Source organism: Cottoperca gobio, chromosome 2 (genome assembly GCF_900634415.1).
Source record: "Cottoperca gobio chromosome 2, fCotGob3.1, whole genome shotgun sequence".
NCBI lineage: Eukaryota > Metazoa > Chordata > Actinopteri > Perciformes > Bovichtidae > Cottoperca > Cottoperca gobio.
Window position 1 is genome coordinate 9269397 of NC_041356.1, and position 23159 is coordinate 9292555.

A 23159-nucleotide genomic window follows, 5' to 3' on the forward strand; every position below is an offset into this window, starting at 1 on the left:
AAAGTACTGTACATTTGATTTGTTGAAGTAATTGTACTTTTTCTTGACTATTCCCATTACCTGCTATTTTATACTTCTACATGGCAAGGCACATATTGTTATTTTTATTCCACTACATTTATTTGATAACTTAAGTTACTTTAAATATTCAAATTAAGAAATGCAAAGAAACATATCGATCAAAAGCTACCAGCAGTATATATAATAAAAAATAACTTTTCCTCCTAAAATGATGAAATCAAATATTAAAATACGATAATATATATGATTCTGAAGGAGTACTATAACTTTAGTAGAATTTAGACTTTAACACTGAGGTATTACTTCTTATACTTAAATGTTTTTACAGACCTTCATGCCAGTTGTTAGTTAACCAGCACAACTATAGAACTTGTGCTCTGACATCCTTCTAACGGCCTAATTATAACCATTAGCTTTAAAGCAGGAAACCCTCTTTGTAAATTCACATTACAATCAATAGTTGCCGCTGGTGTAGCTGCTGTGATTCACATGGGGGCCAACAATAGCTGATTCTCTAAATGCTGCTAAAATGAACGACGATACAAACTTTTCTCCAAGACGGTACGGCTCTGGAGACAGAAATAATCTGATTGGTTGAATTTAAGATGCTAATAAATCTCATATCGACACACGTACGATTAAGTCGCTAACGCCACTTGAGTAAATGGAAACAGTTGACAAATTACGTTGGCGAATAATAACCCCCAACTCTTTTTTTTTCTCGATCTTTATTCATCTGGGGAACTACTGTACTCTTATTCACAAACACTCTGGCACACATTCATAAAGTTCACTTCATACACAATAGACGTCCAACTGGGGAGTTTGAATAAAAAGTCTTCAGCCCTCCCTGTGGAGTTGCACTGATTGGGATCAAGTGCGTTGCTAAAGGGCAGCTGAAGAGTTGAAGAGGAGATATGATCAACAATGTCTGTTCATTGCAGCTTCTACATGTACAGTATGCAGATTCTTCATGGACTGTCATGCATGCTCGCAATACCAAATAAACAGGTACAATGTATATAATTTATTTGATGGTTTAACATGATAATCTATTCAAAAAGGAAGAGAAACATACAGAGATATACAGTATAAATCTAAGCCTAAATACATTTTGTGGCAGCACAGAACATTTCACATTCCATTATGGGACCAAGGCCATACAACACCTGAAGTCTTTGATGACTCGTTTTTTTTATTACTTTTTTTATTTTTATTGTAGGCTCACATGGCATTATGTCATCTCTAAAATGAGCAGTTGGCAGCTCTGATGAGTGAGTTTGCAAAATATCTTTTTTTTGTTTTATTTTTCTTATCTTCCCAAGTCACGAATTGTAGTTGCATGCATGATAAACAAGTATCAAGAGTAACCGTCTCGTTCACTTTTCAACTGCACGATGTAGTTCGGTAATTCAAATAACGACTCATTCGATGACCAACGGCAAAAAACTTGCCCGGAAAGTAATCGTTGAAATCAAGTTGAACCAGCAAGCCATGAAGTAAAGTTATTTTCGAGCTTCAAATGTTCAAGAAATCTGTCTTATTGTATCTTATTTACACGACACTGAAGCGTCATAGAGTGACATTTAATCCTTCAAACTACGCGATGCAGCTTGAACAAACTGGTTCCATGTCGTAACAGGAAACATTGCTTTGTGCTTGAGTCGAACATCCTCTTCACCGCGTGTTCAGACAGAACGCCAAACGACTTTAGTGGCGGCGCAGCTGCGTACAAAGTCGAAAACGTTTCATCCTTTCGGAAAAAACGACGGCTAGCTTCAAAAACGAGAGGGAAGTAACAGAAAGACACAGTGCGTCCATCGCTAACTAACCTCCCGATACATTTGCCGTTTTGGGGCCGAATAAACAAACATTCGTACAAATGTCGCATGTTGAAAACTTCGCTTCAAATTCTTTTTGAACACATCTTTAGCGAGATGTTTTGACTGTTATATATGATATCATTATTTCCTTCTGGAGCTTTCTTCTGTCTTGGACCCAGGTCATTTGTGCACTGCGCCCCGTCTACACAGTAGAAAACAGGACAAGAAACCAGCTTGGGGTCACTTGAATGTGGAATCAACTAGAGCCCTAATTAATCAGTGTGACCTCAACACTGATTAATTATATTACATATTATTATATAATCCCTATTTCCAGAAAGAAAATTGCATTTGTGCAGCAACAATCCAAGTACAATACATTCAGTTCTTAGTCATATATCAATCAGTCTGTACACATAAAACTTTACAATTGTTTAGTTGAATTGATCCCAACTCTGAGCTCAATGTTACCAAGTAGCAATGTTTTCACGTACGGCGTATGAATGTTAATATAGCTATGACAGATTTACATCGTCGTCCATGAGTTGTAACTGGTTGATTGCTCTGTGACCTTAGGTGGAATGGCACACAGTTTATCAAAAGGAGTGGGACAGGAGAGCTATTTTTATCCACAAAACTATTACACGTTGACATTTGTCCGTAATCGAGCAAGCAGCACAGAAAATAAATGGTCTACCCACGCCCTTCCTATCTCAAGCTCTCCTTATCCAGTTCCCATCTTTCTCACACACACACACATGCACATGCACACACTCTTAAAAACACCAGCCCTCCGCTCTCTTTCGTCATCACTCGTAAGAATGGGCGTGTTACATTCTGATGGAGAAATGATGACCATGGCTCATTATCCTCTCCCTGAAGAATGGATCTGATACATTCAGCGCTAGTATGTGCTTATTAGTCGACAGGCCGGTTATCGTGCTCCGTCTGCGGAATCAATGAAATCCATTTGGATCGGCTGCTGTATGGCGGTACAGTAACTCTGGAATGCGGGGTGAACATACGTACAGTGTCTAGAGTGGACTTCAACGTGGTCGGATGTTTTGAGAAGATATTGCCCCACAAACGCTCAAAAACTAAACTGATGCTTGAAACTGACCTGTTGGTTAATTTGTTCGTTTTTTTTTTCTTTAGCCAGTTAATAGCCAGTATCACAAAATGTTTTCATTTTGGGTTGTACACACAGTATATATACATTTTTGTATATACACATCTATGTACTTATGTACAAAAAACATGGGTTTCATTCCTCCACTCTATCACCACAACAGGAGTGTGAAAGAAAAACGGGTTAGGAAAATCAATTGAATACCTGAAGACACAGAGTACAAAAATATCAAAGTATTTCATGGGTAGAGTAACCGTGTCGCCCAAAAGGCCCTTGGCAGTTGTTTTAAATTAAAGTAAGACAGTTTTTTTTTAGAGGAAGTTCTTAAATTTGAGTGCAATTCTGTCATGCTATCACTTGAAGCGCTGTTGCTAGAAGGTAGAAGTGAAAAAATGGCAGTTTTATTCATATTTGTGCTTTCTTTTCCTTATCAAATTACCAAAAAGGATACTTCAGTGACACTTTCCTTTGTCAAGAAAAAAATGTCAAATAGCAAAAGATTCAGAACCTGAGTCACAATCATCCTGAACAGAGGACAACATCCTCAACTTTAAATTATTGTGTTTGGGTAAAGGTTTACCAAATCATTGCATGACACAGTTAATAAGTATACCGTATATTTTCAAAACTATAAACAAATGCACATCATCAGTCTTCTGTAAAGTTGTGACATAATCCAAGGCAAAAAAGGAGTCGTTTTCCACTATGGTTGATCATTACATGCATTAATAGTGCATAGGGTACCAGTCAAACATACATTAGTTTGTTTAATGGACTTTTAGGAATTGCCTGCATTTATCTGACCACCTGTGTAGTATAAAGTTTTCTTAATTATAATTTCTTTGATTAGAAAAATCATTGCATTAACTACTATTGTGTTTTTCTTTTTTTGCAAATACTGTACTATGTATTCAATTGCTGGCTTTGTATCTCTCTATGTACACATTACTGAGAGGGCAAATGTTGGGAAATGACTGTCACAAGTCCCAATTACAGTACATACTTTAGAAAATAAAAAGACCATGGTACTAAGGGTTCAAAGACTGCAAATATAAAAACAATTTTGACAAGAACTTGGTCCAAAACTCAGTAGTCTTTTCTCAGTCAGTTTTCTTTTGTCTTGTGTGTTGCAGTCTTTAACTCAACAGATTCCATCATGTATAAAAGCAACAGAAAAAAAAGGAAGAAAAAGAAACAAAATGAAAAAAAAATCAAACAAACAACAACAAACATCTCAACAAAACAGTCCAATCAGACGTAGTAGAGCCAGTAGACGAGGTTGAACAGTGAGAAGACGGAAGGGAAGATGATCCGTGACCAGCGGTCGATGGCGTTCACATCCGTCAGGTCGGGGATTTTGATTTTGAGCTGCGAGGACCGCCTCCTCAGACGGCTGCGTTTAATCTGGGCGGCGCGGTCCAGGGAGTGCCGGCTGGTGGAGCGCGGGCCGATCCCGCCGCTCTGCTTGCGGTACTGGATGTGCGACGAGGCTGTGCTGTCCAACTGCACCATGGACTGAGAGTTCCTAATGTCCGCCAAGCTGGTGGTGATCTCGCCTCCCGCCACCTCGTTATGGATCTCCAGAGTGGTGAGCAGGATGTTCCCGTGGCCGTGCGGTTCTGCCTGAATGGATAAAGAAATGAGAAAAACTAATTAACAACATTATGTGCAAATAAATGGATAAGCTAGAGAGGACTCTACCTCAAGTGCTAAGGCACTCCCCCTCAGTGCACTGTGCATCCAAGACCATGACGTGTGTATGTCATCATGGAAGGATTACTGAACGGGCCTACCGGGCACAGACCTGGGGGTCCAAACTCAAAAGACAACAAAAACTGGCAACCGGCTACAAAGAAATGCAAAACATCCACAAAGGGATGCAAACATCTATAAAGAGACACAAAACATCTGCAAAGGGATGCAAAACACCTACAAAGAGACACAAAACATCTGCAAAGGGATGCAAAACATCCACAAAGAGACACAAAACATCAACGAAGGGATGCAAAACATCTACAAAAGGATGCAAAACACCTACAAAGAGACGCAAAACATCTACAAAGAGACGCAAAACATCTACAAAGGGATGCAAAACATCTACAAAGAGACGCAAAACATCTACAAAGGGATGCAAAACATCTACAAAGAGACACAAAACATCAACGAAGGGATGCAAAACACCTACAAAGAGACGCAAAACACCTACAAAGAGATGTAAAACATCTATAGAGAGACAAAACATCTACAAAAGGGATGCAAAACATATACAGAGACATAAAACATCTCCAAAGGGATGCAAAACATCTACAGAGCTACAAAACATCTACAAAGGGATGCAAAACATCTACAGAGCTACAAAACATCTACAAAGGGATGCAAAACATCTACAAAGAGACACAAAACATCTACAAAGAGACATACAACATCTAATAAGGGATGCAAAACACCTACAAAGAGACACAACATCTACAAAGGGGTGACAAAACATTCTACAAAGAGACTGCAAAACATCTACACAGGGAGGCAAAATGACTACAAAGAAACGCAAAACTACTAATCGTGCCTGTGCCAAGGGCCCATTGTCTCATAATCCCTCCATGTCTCTTTGGAACATTGGGACATGTTTTTCTAAATCACCCTCATTGCTTTGCTCGTGACTTCACAGGTGTCTTCTTGGGAGTCATGCCTCGTGCTAAACCTGAGGCTCTCCCCCTCTGAAGCGCTTGAAGAATGTTTTTCCCCGGACGGCGGCGATGTAAGCCCACATCTTTCAACAGTTGTATCAAACACATAGGACACACATCAGACTCCATGCCTATGATGTGTGCACCACCAAACAAATCAACACTAATGGACGATGGCGATCGTTCATGCAAATGTGAAATTCCCACATTTCGCTTTTTTAAACCACATCCTGACATTGCGCAATGTCACTCTGTAAAAGCTGTGTAAGAAATGTGGCTTTTAATGATGATTTCAATGAGGAAGAAAATGTAGAGACAGCATGCATTCAGGATGACCTCTGCAAGGAGAAACAGGTTCATATCTCAAACACCAATGTTACAGTACAATCGAGCATGAGCACCATTTCAATGTACAAAACACTGCAATGAAGAAAGTCCAAATGAACACTCCTGACTTTATGGCAATGTACATGAAGATGTCTGTTGTCGCTTGACTCATTCCATGGATGGGGAACTATTTTGCATCACGGCAAAATAAAAATAAAAGCATCCATGTCAGCTGATGGCAATGGCAGAGTTGACTCAAGGATATTGAGTCTCACTGAACACACAACTCACCGAGCGTGAGTGGCGAAGACCTTTAATCTGATTGGACCGCTTTAGGGACGCGGTCCTACTACCTGCCTCCTGAGGAGATGAAAATATTCAGCCACATGTGGGGAACAAATACCTGAAAATTGTTTTTTTAACCCAAAAATACGAAAGCCTCAATCGGGGACACAGATGCCTATGAATAATGTGATAATGTAACACAGTTCAATTATGCAGAAGATTTTCCTTTTGCTGCTTCTGCTATCGAGAGCTGACAAACAGTTCATTTTAGAATGATTGGATCGTCAGGGCTGTTGGAAGGAAGACAAATTAAGGAATATTAGGTCCAGGAGTTGTGCTGCAGCATCTTCTGTGGAAATAACCAAATATCTTAAATCCATTTATCCAAGTCCATCATGTCACAAACCATCAAGTCCAAACTCACCCTTGCAGCGTCGTACTTGGCCGCCCTCTCGTTGTTGGCCTTCTCCGCTTTCTCCGCTAGCTTTTTTTGCATCTGGGGACCCCTCCCGAAGAAGATGTAGTTGACGAAGGCGTACTCCAGCAGGGCCAGGAAGACCATGACGAAGCAGCCCATCAGGTACATGTCGATGGCCTTGACGTACGGGATCTTGGGCAGTGTCTCTCTCAAGTGGGTGTTGATGGTGGTCATCGTCAGCACCGTGGTGATCCCTAAGATGAGGAAAAATAAAACAAAATAAGTATTATAACGTCCATAAGATAGCCAATTTGAGTCGCCGTGCAAGAACTTGTCTGATGAAGAGCGGGAAAAGGAGTGCTTTGCTAGCTAAACTGCAAAACAAACAAGGACTTTTTACAAAACATTGCACATCCAGAGATGCAGCTGTCAAGACAAGTTATGTCTTATCCCACAACATCGCTAGAAAAGGTTTATCAAGGAGTGTTTGGTGGATTCTGCAGCACTCGAATGAAAGGGACAACAACAGGGAGGGATGTGTTCACGGAGGTAAATGCATGTGTGGACAAGTTGGGACTGAAATGGGACAAGCTGGCAGGCGTGACAGCGGATGGTTGTCCAAATCTGACGGAGAAAAATGTTGGACTTGTGAAGAGAATGCAGTATGAAGTGACAGAAATGAACCCTGAACAGAAATGGGTATTGTTGCATTGTATTATACATCAGGAAGTGTTGTGTGTGATGTTGTAACTAAAATAGTTAACTTCATCAGGGCAAGAGCTTTGAATCACAGACAGTTTGTTGCACTTTTGGAGGAAAATTAGACTGAACATCGTGACATAGGCTACCACGCCGCTGTCAGGTGGCTCAGCCTCAGTAGTGGGACCTGAGAGAGTCGAGACTTCTGTGTGAAGAAAGGAAAAGACGTCCCACAGCTTTCAGATGCAGACTGGATGGCAGACCTTGGTTTTGCTGTAGATGTGACTGCACTAATGTATTAACAAAATGTCAAACTGCAATGCAAGGGCCTCTTTGTGCATGAAATGTACAGCGCAGTGAAGGCTTTCATGAGAAAGTTGCAGCTTCTCTCAAGCCAAATGGAGGACAACATTCTCACCCACTTGCCAACACTGAAGGAAGCCACACCATCAGCTGATCACCTCCACAGGTCCATGTTAGAAGCTGCATGGTGAGTTTGAGGCGATTTCAAGACTTTAAAACCGTTGAGAATGAAATGCACATGATCTTTCTTCATTTACATGCAATGTGGATGATGCACCCAGTGATGTTCAGCTGGAACTCATTGACCTGCAGTCTGACACACTTCTGTCAGAGCACTTTAGGTCAGTCTCACTGCCTGAGTTTTACTCTTCCCTGAAAGAGGAGAACTTTCCACACATGAGGAGACATGCTCAGAAGATTCTGCTCCTCTTTGGATCTACCTACATATGTGAACAGACATTCTCAGTGATCAACAAATCCAGATACAGATCCTCCATCACTGATGATCACCTGTCAGCTGTCCTGCGCATATCCATCTCAGACATTCAACCAGATCTCAGTGCACTTGTTCAAGCCCAAGACAGACTGGATGTTTCTCACTGAGCAAGTAAAGAACTGAAAAACATCAAAAGCACTTATTGCTTTTTGTTTAAAGTTGATTCATTGCTTATCTTTACATACTGTAAAAACACCTTTTCAGTATTGGTTTGTGAAGAAGACTTTCTCTTTACCACTCTTGGCAATCAATCTTGCTTAATAATTCCAACCCTGTCATACTATGAGCCCGAAGAGCACCTCTCCCTTCTAAGCAGATGCTTCTATCTCGTCGTTGACCTGAAGGTCACGTTGGAGAAAAACTCCAACAGATGTCTTAGGTGTTACTATAGAAACAAGGATAAAACGTGTTTGTTCTGTGTCTATTTCCTCTCCTAGTTAAGAGCCGGATGAAAAAAAAAAATGGAGCTACTTTGAGATTGCCTTGCTGAAGTGTCAAAGAAACAGTGAGTGGGGAAGGAGGGGGGGGGGGGGGGGGTGCTGCATGTACAGTATTTCTACTCTTATGAAACCGTTTCTTGATCTCGTTCCTGTTTGATCTTACTTACATGAACACACATGTACTGGGAGCTGAGTGCATGAACTTTGCCTCATTGAAATTCAAAGGTCTGCCTTGAAACCTCCAACTGCCCCTTGGTCACCAAGCTGAAATAACTCATTAGAATAGTGCTGCATGTGTCAAGCCTCCAGCTCTTAGTAACCTTAACCACAAGGGATACAGAGGGGCGTGGCTATGTGCCTGGCGCTCAGTAAAGGCACCTTCACACCTTGTATGTTTCAGCATGACAGAAAGAGAAGGACACGAAGTGAGAATTAAATTGGCTGAGGTTTGATACGTTTCTACAGAGGCCCTGAGAGCTCAATTCATAGTGGCTTAGGAAAGCACAACTAAATTCAGCAACGTGCTGCAAAAACAGAAAATACACCTAAATATAGAAACACAATAGAAAACACAACCAAATATAAAAATGACTTGCAAATTACTCAATTGTGTTCTGTGCGATTTGCAGCGTTTCTCCTGCTTTACTTCTATACACAATGTATCTTCCATTGCCACCAAACACACAAACACGCTGCAATGTTTTGCAACTCATTTCCATTGTGATTTTGCAGCATGTGTCGCTGCACTGCCAGATATATCTTCCAGTGCCACCACACATTTGCCTCACTCTTATTCATGCAAACCCTGACCTTCTGCGATGCAATATATCTTAGCTCATTATAGATACGTGGCAGATATATCTCTCCTCCTATATCTACCCATGCCGCAAACAAATAGAGCCTATCAGTAGCCAGGCCGCTCGTATAACACACACGGACAAGGCTTTCGGAGAGTGTGTGTGTGTGTGTGTGTGTGTGTGTGTGTCATAAAGTACAGTGAAGAGACAAGGAACAGTCAGGGGGTTGGGAGGAGGGAGCTGGATGGCTAAGGTCAATCTAGCCCTTAGCGTGATTTATTGGCACATTACAAGGCTAACACTACTCGTGTGTGTGTGTGTGTGTGTGTGTGTGTGTGTGTGTGTGTGTGTGTGTGTTGTCAGAGACGGTGTGAGAAGTGTGTGTGTGAACGAGCTCGCCTGCACAAGCACATGCTCCGTGTCTCTGCCCCTATTGGATGGTGCAATCTCTAGTTTTTTTTTGCTTAACGACAGCCTTGTTCTTTATAGGTGTTCTCTGAGCTGCGCCATTACTCTCTGTCCTTCACTCCCTCCCTCTCTCCCTCTCTTCTGCTACTTCAGTCCCTGCTCGGACAATTTAATCAAGGGGTCCAAGCGCCCATGGGCCTTCCTCCTTTTTCATCACGCTGTTACACTCTCCGGGGAGAAATATAGTTTTATAGGGTCACTCTTACTCTCTGTCTTCCTCTGATTCCCTCACCCCCTCTCTCTGTCTCGTCCAATTGGTATCTGCAATCTCTCTGCCTCTTCATTCATCCTGTACAATCCAGATCTCACCATCAGTTAATGGTGGTCTCCCTCTTTCCGTCCCTTCCCCCCCGTTTTCTCCTGTTATATGTCCCTGAATCGCTTTACCACCTTAACAGCTGGAACAAAGGCACACGACAATCAAATCTCCTCTCATCACAAGCTAATAAGCCATTAGCAACACGGCTCACAAAAGATATCATGTAGGATGCAGTAAAGCGCATGAAACAGCAATAAATGTTGTGAGAATAGAGGCATGAGTGGTAAATCAAAGCAGCGTTAATTGAACTCTTCCATTCATCACTTCCAGACGGCACAAATTGTCAGCTCTCCAGTTAGCATGTGCAGTTTCAAGACTTGACATTTTTGCAAGATGAGAAAAAAGACGCACAACATACAGTGAACTCCAACTTGTAGTCTACCATTACACTAAAAGTGCTCCTACACCAATTACAGCTAATGTCCACACCTTTACGGTTCATATAATATGATTGTGAGTGAAGGGCATCACTGTGGGAAATGGCTTGCAACCAGATTAGGGTGGGGGCAGGTCATTTGTAACTTTGCAATCCTTCAAAATTGCTCAGGAAAATGTGATTCTACTTCAAACAATTCAATTGCTCGCTTGCTGACTCCTTGAATTGATTTCTCCCTGATCATTACACTGCTCTTACTGGCAGGTTTGCACACACAGGAGGAGCAGACGCACACGCATGCATTCCCCCCCACACACACACACACACACACACACACACACACACACACACACACACACACACACACACACACACACACACACACACACACACACACACACACACACACAGCCTCTTCCACCATCAATGCACCTGCTGAAAGCTTGTAATGATCCATCAGGAGAAGTGAATGGACCTCCGGTTACATATCAGCTGAGGAGGCACACACACACACACACCGGATATTTGCAGCTAGCAGGACTTCACACGTACCCTCACAAACACACACACACACACTCTCACACACACAATAGAACCAGTTCAAACATGCAAACGGTGGATATAAAACACATAAATATATATGTGCTCTCCAGATTCCAGTCTCTAACAAGCTGCATGTGCCCGTGGATAGCAGGAAATGGATCAAAGCCTGTTTTCCAAAAAGCATTATGATGTGTAAAGTCGTATCTGTTCCATTATCCATCCGTATAAAGAGGATTTAAGAGCCAAAGCAGCAATCAATTGGCAGGGCCAGATTGAACTGTTAGCTGGCCCCCCAGGGGGAAAGATATCCTGCTGGGCTCCTATTGGCCCCCAGTCTGAAGCATGTCCACACAGCACACATGGCAGCTTCATTATATGCCCATATTGAAATGACCAACTGACACACAGGAGGGCTTTTACCTAATTTGCCTGTTTTGTATTCCGGTCGACTGCTGAGCTGCTTTTGCTTTGACGATTACATTCTCAAAGAATCTGGTCGTGTAAAAATGTCCAAGGCAGACTTATCATTTCTAGCTAGTCAATTTGGCCAGCGGAAATGACAACTGTTGCTGGCAGATTTCATCAGCTGTAGCTGGCTAGCTAATCAAGCTAGCTCCATGAGTCGGTTGAAACCCCTGCCTCCAGCTGTGGATGGATGAGTGCTCAACAATACACCAACAAACGTGTCTTTTTAAGTACTGTGAGCTTACATTAGAGCACATTGTTTAATCTATTCTTCAGACTTCTTGTGTTTTTGCTTTTGGAAAGGCTACAAAAACAGTAGGAGGTGAAAATCCTAGTTACTGTTGCTAAGCTTATGATTGGACCGTTGCTGTTCAGGGGAGGCGTTAAGCGAACGGTCAATTGCCAATTTACCGTGGTACTAATTACGACTGCGGTGGAGTGTCTTTTGTGTAAATTGCATTTTTATCTCTCGTCTTAACAACCTTCATATTGCAAATCGTCCCTGCTCGATTCCTCATGTGTCTATCTACCGGCTTCAATATTCAAGACAAAACTGTGCAGCAAACTCCTGCGAGGAATCACAATGATTACAAACCAGCGACCTGCTGCTTCCATCTCTGCCTTGTTTACTGCTCACAGGAGCCCCACAGTGCGTGGGCCTTTGCACCCACACATGCACTCGTCAGTAAGAAGTAAAATTATGCTCATTAGAGACGTGATGTATTTATAGCTCCTGGAGGCCTCTCAGTGACCACAGCAACAACAGACACAAGGTATGACGGTCGGAGTCAAGGTTGTGTATTCATGCTTTTGCCCTACGTTAAGCCACAATGCACAAGACAATGTTTACAGGCCTGTTGCAGCATTTCAGCTACAATATTTACATATTTTAAAGTGACATGTTTCCACATACTAGACAAATACATTTTCATTTGGTCCCACTGATTTCCAAGCAATTCCCCGAAGTGAAGTCAGGGAGGTTGTGGCTCATTCTGGTCCCTGATCTCATCTGAGAAACCCAAATACACAGCCACTGCTTCTTACCTAGAGCCACTCTGGCTGCTGACGCGTCGTAGTTTATCCAGAAGGAGACCCAGGAGAGGATGGTAATCAGGATCGATGGCATGTACGTCTGCAGGATGAAGTAGCCGATGTTCCTCTTCAGCTTGAAGCTCAGAGACAGTCGAGGGTAGGCACCTGAGGAAAGTGTCCAAACATTTAAGAAATCACATTTCTAAAGTAGCATCAAATTTATTAATCATTATTTTGACAGTAAAAGGAGCACACAGGGACACCTTGTGTTTTTGTTTCAGTTTCCATGACAACCCCCAACAGCATGGGCTGGATTTATTGCCATGGTAACAAGTATCCCCTCCACTCGCTCACACACACACACACACACACACACACAAAGCCGTGACCCTGTTTTGTTCCGACGCGACACATTATTTAAGCTGCTGGTAGAAATGTTAGCACATTTTGATGTATCATTCCTGCACATCTAATCCACCGGCCTGCATCATTCATGGGATGACGTGAGTCAGCATTACTGCAGGAATAATAGCTTTCTAAATGCATGTAGCAGCGCCTCTGATGCGCCATAAGTCAGGGAAATAATATTCCTCACCACGATCTGCTGGGAGCATTCCTGTCATTACTTTTCCATGACCTGGAACGTAAACAGCATCTGTGCGTGCGTGTGCTTGAACGTAAGTGTGATGCATGATTTCTCATCAATCTCCCGGCACACGTCTCTTCCTGGATTGAATCTATGGCTTGTTACTCCCACTATTTTCCCATTTTCTCTTTTATATTGGAGGAGAACCGGGGGCCATTACACTGTCATTTCCAATCCGTGGGTTTCAGCGAAAGCTACTTGTGTCGAGCGTGGGTCCAATCGACTGCGTGTGAAGAGTTGGATAGAGAGTCACTCTGAAAAAACAATCTCATTAAGATTCTGAGCCGGCTGTAAGTTAGATTGCAATACAATCCCAAGATGTTATTTTAAAGGGCCGGGCTGTTCATCAAATGTTATTATCTTTAACGGCTAGTGACGGCGAAGGCAGTCCCACAACCACGGAGACCAAGTGGGCAAATAAATGTCTCAACACCCTGTCAGTTAGTCCTTCGTTACGTCACTGCACACAGCCGTCCTCCAAAACACAAAGCTAACTGTTGCATGGGCGAAACATTTAACAAGCAGACTTTTCCTCCCGTGCTACCATTAGGTCCACAGTTGTGAAACTTCTTAAAACTATTGGATGGATAAGGTGAAAACATTTGTGTTCCCCTCAGGATGTAATGTAGTTCTTTACCATCTTTTATGATACGGTCTAACAATAAGACGTGGCCTTTCCTTATTAAATTTGTCCTATAATCATTATTTAACTCGTGTGCAAACACTACATTTGGGAAAACTGCTTTGTGCCGCACACACTTGGAACATTAAAACTTTTGTACCTATTTAATTTGATTTATTAATGTGAAACCATGATTACAAATGACATTTTAACGGTATTCTGTTTTTTGTGTGTTGTGTATACATTGTTTTTATTGTAATTCTCATCAATTATTCATTGTGTAGCTGTTTTAATTGTACTCTCGACATCATTGAAAATGAGGTCATGCCCTTAATGACTCCTCGATATTAAATAAAGGTTTAATCTCTTCATTTTCTTAAAATGAATTCATCCAATAATTCCCATCAGCCTCAGGGGAGACGCTACAATTATAATAGTAGTGATAGCATACAGCATGTGTTTGTTTGCGGGTAACAGAGGCAGCGCCGGGCACTTTGCATGAGCTGCACAGTCGACATGGTTGATCAAAGACAGTGGCACTCACAGGAATAGAATCAAGGCAAGACAAACAAACCAATGGCTCAGAGACGAGAGACGGTCACTGTCCTTCAGAAGGTAAAACGCACTTAAAGATCAAATAATTATCTACGTGGTTTAAGGGCTTTTAAAAAGGGGCCTTAAAAGAATATATCATAATCCTATTCTTTTACCCCATATCTGGGATTGTCCCTTCCCTTTCACTTTATAAATTAAGATCCTCTTAAAAGGTACAAGTGGTACCTATAATGTTATTGTACACTGTTACAAGAATTTACTTCTTAACTTACCTAACATCTAATGACACGCTAAACATGCACTTCATTACAGTGTGAACATGGGAACAGACTGTCACAGGTCTTAAAATATCCCATTCACTTCTTTTGATGCCTCCTTAATGGCGGCTCCTCCAGCCTAAACGGGAGCAGAGTATCTTCGCAGAAGCAGAAGTGGTTTGAGAAAGCAGTAGGCTGAGGTTCACTAGCGAGTGGGTGGAGAACTGTACCGGCTGTAACTGCTACACCAAACAACATCCGCGAGTGAGAGGAACACCATGTGTGAGGCCGAGGAGGACAGGGAGGAAGAAGAGGGGATGAAGGGATGAAGATAAAAGTTGAGTGGAGGATGACAGGACAACAATAGAGTCTGGGAGGGCAGCTGGGGAGACAGGAGCGCTGAGGAGCAGGAGGTCTGTCAATCGGAATGGGACAAGATTTCGGTATCGGAAGCGATCTGGTGTCCGTTTGTAGTCTGAGATGTATTGACCAATCACGTTTGAGCAGGCTTTGGTTGCATGCAGGTAAAGAGTCCGCGTGGAGAGAAAAAGAGGTCGAACGCATTGGCCGTAATGCAATCTAGGAACCCATCGCATTAATACAGCTTCAACTGGGTCCTTGCTTTTCAGAGCTAAAAGCAAAACATGAGTATGAACTTTGAGTGGTAAATCTGTAAACTGCGTGTGTGCCATTTGAGAATGTAAAGCTTGAGAGGTGTAGCAACTATAACTGAGGACTAGTGCGTTAGTCATCCGTGTATGCAGAGCGGAGAGTGCTACTAATGAATTTCAACATATCTTCAAAAAGCTGTTCACGAAGCATTTCATGTTTTCTAAAACGTATAAATGTGAAGGAATATCCAAGGTCTATACAGTCGAATGACAGCGAAAACATGAAATATAGATGTTGTTGAATATTAAAGTTGTTATTATTGCAGCTATATTAATGAGGATGACAGAGAGGATGAGCGTGATGGCAGCCATGACATTGATGAATGCGAACGATGCACAAAACAGCACTTTTAAATGTCACCTCACCCTAACCCTGCCTGCTCACACATGCATTTGCATATGGACATGCTTACTTACGTACACACGCAGACATGCAGTGTTTGTATGTGTGCTTAGAGGAGAATAATTGATGTTGTGGGCCACATGAATATATGATGCCCTGAATCCTGGGCTGTTTTTCTGTCAGAGAGCAGGGTAATTGGAATCCAACCACACCTCTTAAAAGAGAGGGAAATACGCACTAATGGAGGTTAGGGACGGAAAAGAGGAAAAAAGTTAAAGACAGAGGGTGAGAGAGATACCAATGCAGGAAAAGAAAGCGGGAAAAGGAATTAAAGGCTGGCTAGTGGCTCATGTATAGAGGGAACCTGGTCATTAGCCAGCCTTGCAGGGAGACTTTGATGTGTTTCACACATCCTGCCAAGAGCACGGGAGCAGATCACTGGACACTAAACTTTAATTGACACCACCCACAGGGTACATGCCACTTCTTATAAACAAGTGTGCTCGCCTTGGCACATTCACATGTGATTCACACGTACACAGCCAGGATTGATGCTTAACGCAATGCAGCACGTGCAACAAAGACAGTGAGAATGAGGGCGAGAGCAAAAGGATCTTGTGGGAAGACTGAGAGGCAAAAATACCGAGCAGCCTCAAAAGAAATGTTAAAAATACCCGAAAACAAAAGAATGATTTACTCTTCATGTCCTTTTCAGACTGGGTGTGGCTCCTCCTCATGAGCATAACTTCTGTGAGAAATGATGTTCTTACTAAATGTCACACAGCTTTTATTTCCCCGCTACGGCTGTGGAGAAGCTGCCTCGCTGAACGAGTCTCTACTGACCGGATTATATGGCCGTTGGTTCGGGAGCGTCAATAAAGTTTTGCATCAAGGATTAAATGTACACATAAAAATCTGATTAATTTAGAACCTCTGTGTACATCAAATAAAAACAAAAGTTCATCGCATAGAGCATAACTCCCCTGTGAGCAATGACGATTGTTTAATTTCTTAGCAACAGAAATCATTTGCATGAAATATGAAACTGCTAATGTTTTTCGTCTTCACTAACTTGACAAATTGCTTTAACGTGTCACCGTGTCTTCCGACTAATTGCTCCGGGAGATGAAACTCTCTTCAGAAAATGCCTATTGTGAGCCTATAAATAACATATGATTGATGTGTTTCACAACAGCAGTTAATGCTGACAGCAAAAGATTTATTAGCTGCTCACAACTCTTGTGTTTGCATTTATGTTTCCTGAGCATCCATGTTTAATTTCTGATCCGTAAATGGAGGATCATTTGGGTTTGCTGCAGGGCATTGATACTGTTACACTACTGTCAGTGGTGAAATGTACCATCTGAGCTTTGATACATATGCTGTAAGTATGTCACAGCTAAACACGACGTATAACTTTGAGTCAAACTCATTTAAGAATATAAATACACTGAAACTTAAAGGCCCTGATAATATGTTTTCTCAATAACTTATTGGGCTCTGACACAAAGACACAATCGTCGGCTAAAGTTAGAACAGTTTGGGTTAGTTCATATGAATTTCATGTATTTGTCGTTGCTTTTCTCACTGGTTTGAAGTGGGTGGGACTTACTTAAAGTAATGTCACGTACGTCTATGCACCAATCAGAATGGAGCCAAAATAAGCAGCAGATCAGCTGAGTTAAAGGGCCAGTGTCCCTGAAATGAAGGGCTAAAGCTAAGCTAACAAAAACACAAAAAGTCTTAGTTTCAGGTGATTATACAAACCGCTAAATCCTAAGTTTCCAGGGGCTTGAGGATAAACCCGCCACTGATTGGGCTACAGTTTGTTAGCATTAGCATGATAACCAAACCATTGTGTCGAGGGTCAACGGCCACCTGAGATGGACAAAACGTGCTCTGTAAATCATAATGTTTTGGTTAAGTACCATTCCCACATCCTTGCATCAGCCGCTGTTACTTGAGGGATACTTCAAAGGCAGCGCATTTCCTCACTTCAACCCAATTAGAAGCACTGACAAACACAACTTTGGCTCTGAGGATTTAAGATCAACAGATCAAGCTTTGGCACAGATTTGTTTGCTTCAGAAAATTGATTAGATAATCAGCGTGAAAATAGGCCAACGCTTGATATGAACAATATCCTCTAAAAACGTAACATGCACTTGTCTGTCATGTATTATTCCCACAGGAAATGAATTGTGTGGAGACCAACGCCCAAAGCGACACAGTAAAACATTCACCTGTGGAAAAGACTACGTTTCTGGACACCAGCTTGTAATCGACAATAGAGAACTGAGGCAACTCGATCCGCGTCACCCCCGTCACAGCCGTGTCGCCTCCTTTCCAGTAGAACTCGATGTCGTCTGTGGTGTAGCCATCTGCACAAGGAGAAACACACACACACACACACGCACACGCACACACACCAAGGTGTAACCATCTGTCTAACCATCACTGGAGACCAAGACATGCAGTGTTGCTGATCATCCAACTGGGCTGTCATTCGGGAAGAAACATGTTTGAAGTTGTTTCCAAGAACCAGACGTTGCTTTGAAAAGCGAGTCGGTTAATAGGTTCACTTGAGTTTACAAAAATGGCAAAGGATTTTAAAAATAGCTGACAAGTGCTGCGTTTTTATTTCTTTATTTTTAAGTCTGATAGAGAAACTATTGCAAGTGCTTTATTATTTAAACTGTATAACAAACTTTAACTCAATCTAACCTACAAGGACGCCAACAGGATCATCCCAACTCGTGTTCTGTATAACGTCTCTCTCAAGAGTCTCCAAACGTTATGGACGTACAATATTACATCTGGTGAATACCCCTTTATGGTAAACTGATGAATTACGTCGTAAATAGTTACAATGCTGCAGAGCTCAGGCGCTTTTACAGGAGCCAATGAGAGGGCTGGTTTAAAGTCATTGCTTTCGCCCTGCAACAGCCTCGAAAGGGTTAAATAACAGGCTACTGTTTTAAAAGCAGAAACTAAATGTATTAATCACAGCACTCGCATAAGAACGTAGCATTATCAGAGCACTAAATAGTTTCTGTCAAATCAGCAGCGGGAGCCACGTAAAAAAACAGCTGTTTGCTTCTTGCAGCGCTCTCGCTCTGTCTGTCTCTTCCCTGTAGCTTCCCTTTTGTCTGTCGATTGATACGATGCGGGGAAATGGAATTAGGGCAGAAAGTTCTATTTACAACCACAAAAAGCAAGTGACGTGTCTGTCTGTCTACGTTTCAGTACTTTTGACAGCACCGTACCTACACATGCACGTCTTCTATACACAATAAACAACAGCTAAGCCATATTCACAATGATTTAGTTGCCCCCTTAATCTGGACATGGTCAGGCCAGCTCAAAAGAAGAAGAAAGGAACCAGGTTTGAACTGTAAGACTTCACATATGTGTTGATTCTCTTCTCAGCCTGTGCAGTGTGCTAACAGTCGGTCCTGAAGGCATTAGGTCTCTGTACTCACAGCTCTCTATCTCCAGAGTGCAGTTCTGTTCGTCCAGAGGATACCTCCTGAGGTCCATCATACACGCCGCTGTTGTTGTTATCCTGAAAAACAAGACACCGACGAGGGAAGAGAGCACGCAGGAGAGAAAACGTTAGATACTGTATGAGATTTACACAGAGGAAGGAATTATTATTATAACACTAAAGCGGGTAACTTAACGAGGAAGTATAAGGGAGTGTGGGAATACAATTAGATTACAGCATTAAGGTGTGAGCACTTGACTTTGTCTTATCATCTTTAGAGGAAACTAAATGTCCATTTGTCTTTACACTAACTTCCTTTGGCGTCATATTACTGGAGAGTATTGGCGTTGTCATCTTAAAATATGATTATGGCACCTCCTCCGAGGTAAAATGCTGACTGTGTAACTGTATACGGAATTATGCTACAGATCACAGACGGACAAGCAGTCCTCACTCACTGTGTTTAAATCAGTTCATGTCCTCCAAAACAAACTGGCCACCCTCCATCCGGTGATTAAGTGAACATTTGTGCAAATAAAAATCATATTAAGGCAACACAATTTGGCAGAGTTTAGTGCCTGCTCATCTGAACTGGGTCATGAGGAGGTATCCCTTTGTTTATCAGATGTATGAGCTCAAACGGCTGATATCACACAGTTAAAATAAGCAGCAAAGTGAAATGCAAATTCGAAATGATTTAGGCTAAGTCTGCCCTGATTAAAAGCCGGCTGCTTGGCAGTTAGCCACTGGATGTCTTCATTCAGTTAAGACTCAGATGAGGCTGTGGAAACCCATTAGGTGATATTATTATACAGCTAAAATTACAACAACATCACGTATTGTGACCCTTTCTTACTTACATGACTGAACTTTTTAGTATAGCATCTATGATCTCATCCATCATTACCTGCTAGTCTTTTATAACGGTAAATCTAACGGCGTGTTATGGAAATGAAATGAAGGTGGTCTTAAAGAGACTAGGCGCTAAAACGGAGCGTTTCAGACAGAGGGGGAATAAAGGTGTGTTCAGACAGAATAAGTACATAAGTACAACTAAATACAAGAATGAACGTATTGTATGTTTCTTTTAAATAATAATAATAGTAAATAATCACATAAGTAAATTGCGTAAAACGCATAAATTGGGAAATAATTAAATAAATGACTAAAACTTAACTCATTATTATGAAAAGTTGTGTCACTATTCTTATTTCAATGCCTAGAATTGACCCACATACAGAGTGCGTTCTGTATTCAGTGTGTAACTCAGCCTTACCTGACATACATTTATTTAACAGCTCATATCACAAACACCGCGTCACACATCTCCCTCTGCCTTTGATCTCTTGAAAGCATTGAGAGGTCTATAAGTAGCCCACGAGGCTAAGTGCTATGAACCCCACTTGCATAATCAAGCATGGCTGTATGACTGTAAAGTATGAACACTGACGGACACAAACACAAGCATGCAAGTGCAAACACACACACTTTTCGCTCTGCACTCTAATAATTCAAAGCATGCATCCATATTCATAGGTCACACTAACTCTTCTGAACCCGCCTGTCGAAAAGATCAATGGAAATTCAAAACAAGGGCTTTATGAAACAAATATCAAACAACAGCTGCAAGCTTAACATTGCATTAATGCACCGTCTAACCTGTTCATACTTCCTTTCATGGGTGATCTCTGACTGCACCCTCCCTCTCCTTAAAAATCAAAATGCCCGGGTGCCCTTGAGCACGACACATAATCCTCTGGCTGCTCAGCGGCCAGCAGCAGATAACTGCCAAGTGCTCAGCATGGGCAGCCGTGGTGCCGTAATTGGGCTTTAAACACATAGAATTAACTTGACGCTGGGAAACATCTGAGAACATTTTTGACCCTGAGATTCAGTTTGTTGGATGTTGTGGGGAGTGTTTCTCATTTGCACATGGCGACCCACTTTGAACTTTGCACTCGGACACACAGCTGATAGTTACATGTATCTCAATACTTCCTCTACTCCGACTGTGGCACACAGACACAAGGCCATTGGTTCCTACTAAAGAGATAAAACACTACAAACTGGTCACAAGGCTGTACAAAAGGGATTTCCTCAAACAGCTGGACACAGTAGTAGAAACAGTGTGTTTGTTGTAGCTCTGTAGCTTTTAGCAAATGTTACTAAAACAGGAAATAGTGAATTTGTTAGGGATTATTTTGTTGTGGATTAATACACATTTGGAGTAAGATAAACTGCAGTGCCAAAGTTCATTGTAATGGAGGAACATATTATAATATAACACTGATTTATGTTTATTTAATAGTTTTTGTGCAACAATGAATCTTTAGGAATAAGATATTGTTGGGCATTTTGGTCGCCTAAAAGTGTCTTCGTTTGGTTCCCAAAAAAACAAGATGGCGACGGCCAAAACGCCAAACCCAAGGCTTCAAAGAGGTAGGTTTTGGTCTTTGACGCTTGGGGGGGAGAGCGAAGCAGAACCCACCTGAGGCCGTAGAGAACGGTTCCGTCTGGATGCAGCCGGATCATGCGGTTTTTGACGGTGACTCCGTGGACGAAAGACTTCTTGTCGTTGAGGAAGTAGGTGTCGGGGACCCAGAGCTGGTCGGCAACCCTGTTATCCAGGGTCAAGTTGAGGGGGATTCCTATGTAGGCCAGACGCTTGTCCCTCCAGTACTGTTGGAAATACATGGTCAACGTGTAGTCCTACGGATACCAACACAGGACAAAAGACAATGAGAATAGGTCACATCTGGAACATGCTAATAAATATACATTCCTTCATCGAACAAGCTGTTGCAGACCTCACAAATATCCCCCTTTGTTAGTGCTCCTAATATGTATATGACATGACACAGCTTCCGACAAGCTGGACAGCGCGTGGGCCAACTGGTCCACGCGCTGCGGCCAACGTCCCAGACGTGCCTTTGCCCTCCCTCCATGAACACAGCAACAGTAATGTGCTGTTGTACAACAACAAGCGCGTGGACGGGCTCATGTAGCTGCAGCTGTAGTGGAACATTTCATAGAAAATGTCCATTAATGTATCAACAGAAGTGTATTCCCAGTGTAGGCATTGATTCAAAGGCTTGACGCTTGAGCTTTACTTCTTTCCCTTAAATACATTAAATTATGTTTTGTTGTATGCAAACTACTGTTATTTTCACTCCATAAGGACCGAAAGGAAATACATACCTTAAGTGACAATTTATTGTACCGTCCTCTGAGATTAAACCAATTTTGTTCGTCAAATAGCTTTTTCCCCAAAAGCAAAATAAAAAGACTGAAGTGCAGTATATAAGAGCTTCGTCTACGACTATTCTCCGAATACAATTCTGTCGCATACGTCCCTCTACATTTCACAAACGGGCATCACCATTGAGTAAATTATTGGTGTTCTTTTAAATCGCTTAAGTGTTTGCAAACATGTAAGATTTGGATAGTCTTTGTATCTGTCTGTGTAACAAATCCTCGCCATCTGGCACCTGAGCCAAAGAAGCATTGGCAAGACGTACTTAAGTCCAGCCACGAGAATACTATTAGTTCTGGCATATCCAGCATTTTTTAGGGCGGTTGTGTAAGTAAAAAAAATAAATAGGACGGGCGAGAAAATAAAGGTTTTTTGTTTCGCCTTGATTCAAGTAGTATTTGACCAAAGCAGAAGTGGAAGCGGAGATAGAGGACAGAGCCCCTCCCTCCTTCCACATCACATAATCCACTTACCCAAGCTAACAGTCTCTCTTCTCTATTTCTGCTGTCTGTCTGCACCTCGCTCTCTCCCTCTCTCTCTCTCTCTCTCTCTCTCTCTCTCTCGGGGCCATGCCATGATCTCCCCTCTGCCCGCTGTGGCGTTGAAATGAAACCAAGCTGGCACTTGCTGAGGCACACATGTCCGTTGGTGCTGCATATTTCAGGTTTGCACCAAACGGAAATACAAATGAAGATTAAAA

General features: G+C 42.1%; 1 protein-coding gene across 4 annotated transcripts in view; it reads right to left on the bottom strand.

Annotated features, from left to right (window-relative positions):
* Positions 1-1035: 1035 nt before the first annotated feature.
* The window catches only part of LOC115021416 (gamma-aminobutyric acid receptor subunit beta-3-like), a 58894-nt gene continuing 36770 nt past the window's right edge, over positions 1036-23159 (bottom strand). For 2 of the 4 annotated variants that reach the window (XM_029451873.1, XM_029451886.1), the window contains 7 exons: positions 21695-21915; positions 19202-19284; positions 17963-18100; positions 12638-12790; positions 6694-6941; positions 6276-6344; positions 1036-4596 (listed from right to left, as the gene is read on the bottom strand). In XM_029451873.1, the coding sequence (XP_029307733.1) occupies positions 4225-4596; positions 6276-6344; positions 6694-6941; positions 12638-12790; positions 17963-18100; positions 19202-19284; positions 21695-21915 (1284 nt within the window). In that variant the 3' untranslated portion in view covers positions 1036-4224. The remainder of the gene's footprint in view (positions 4597-6275; positions 6345-6693; positions 6942-12637; positions 12791-17962; positions 18101-19201; positions 19285-21694; positions 21916-23159) is intronic. The other 2 variants (XM_029451881.1, XM_029451888.1) reach the window with 1 other exon arrangement.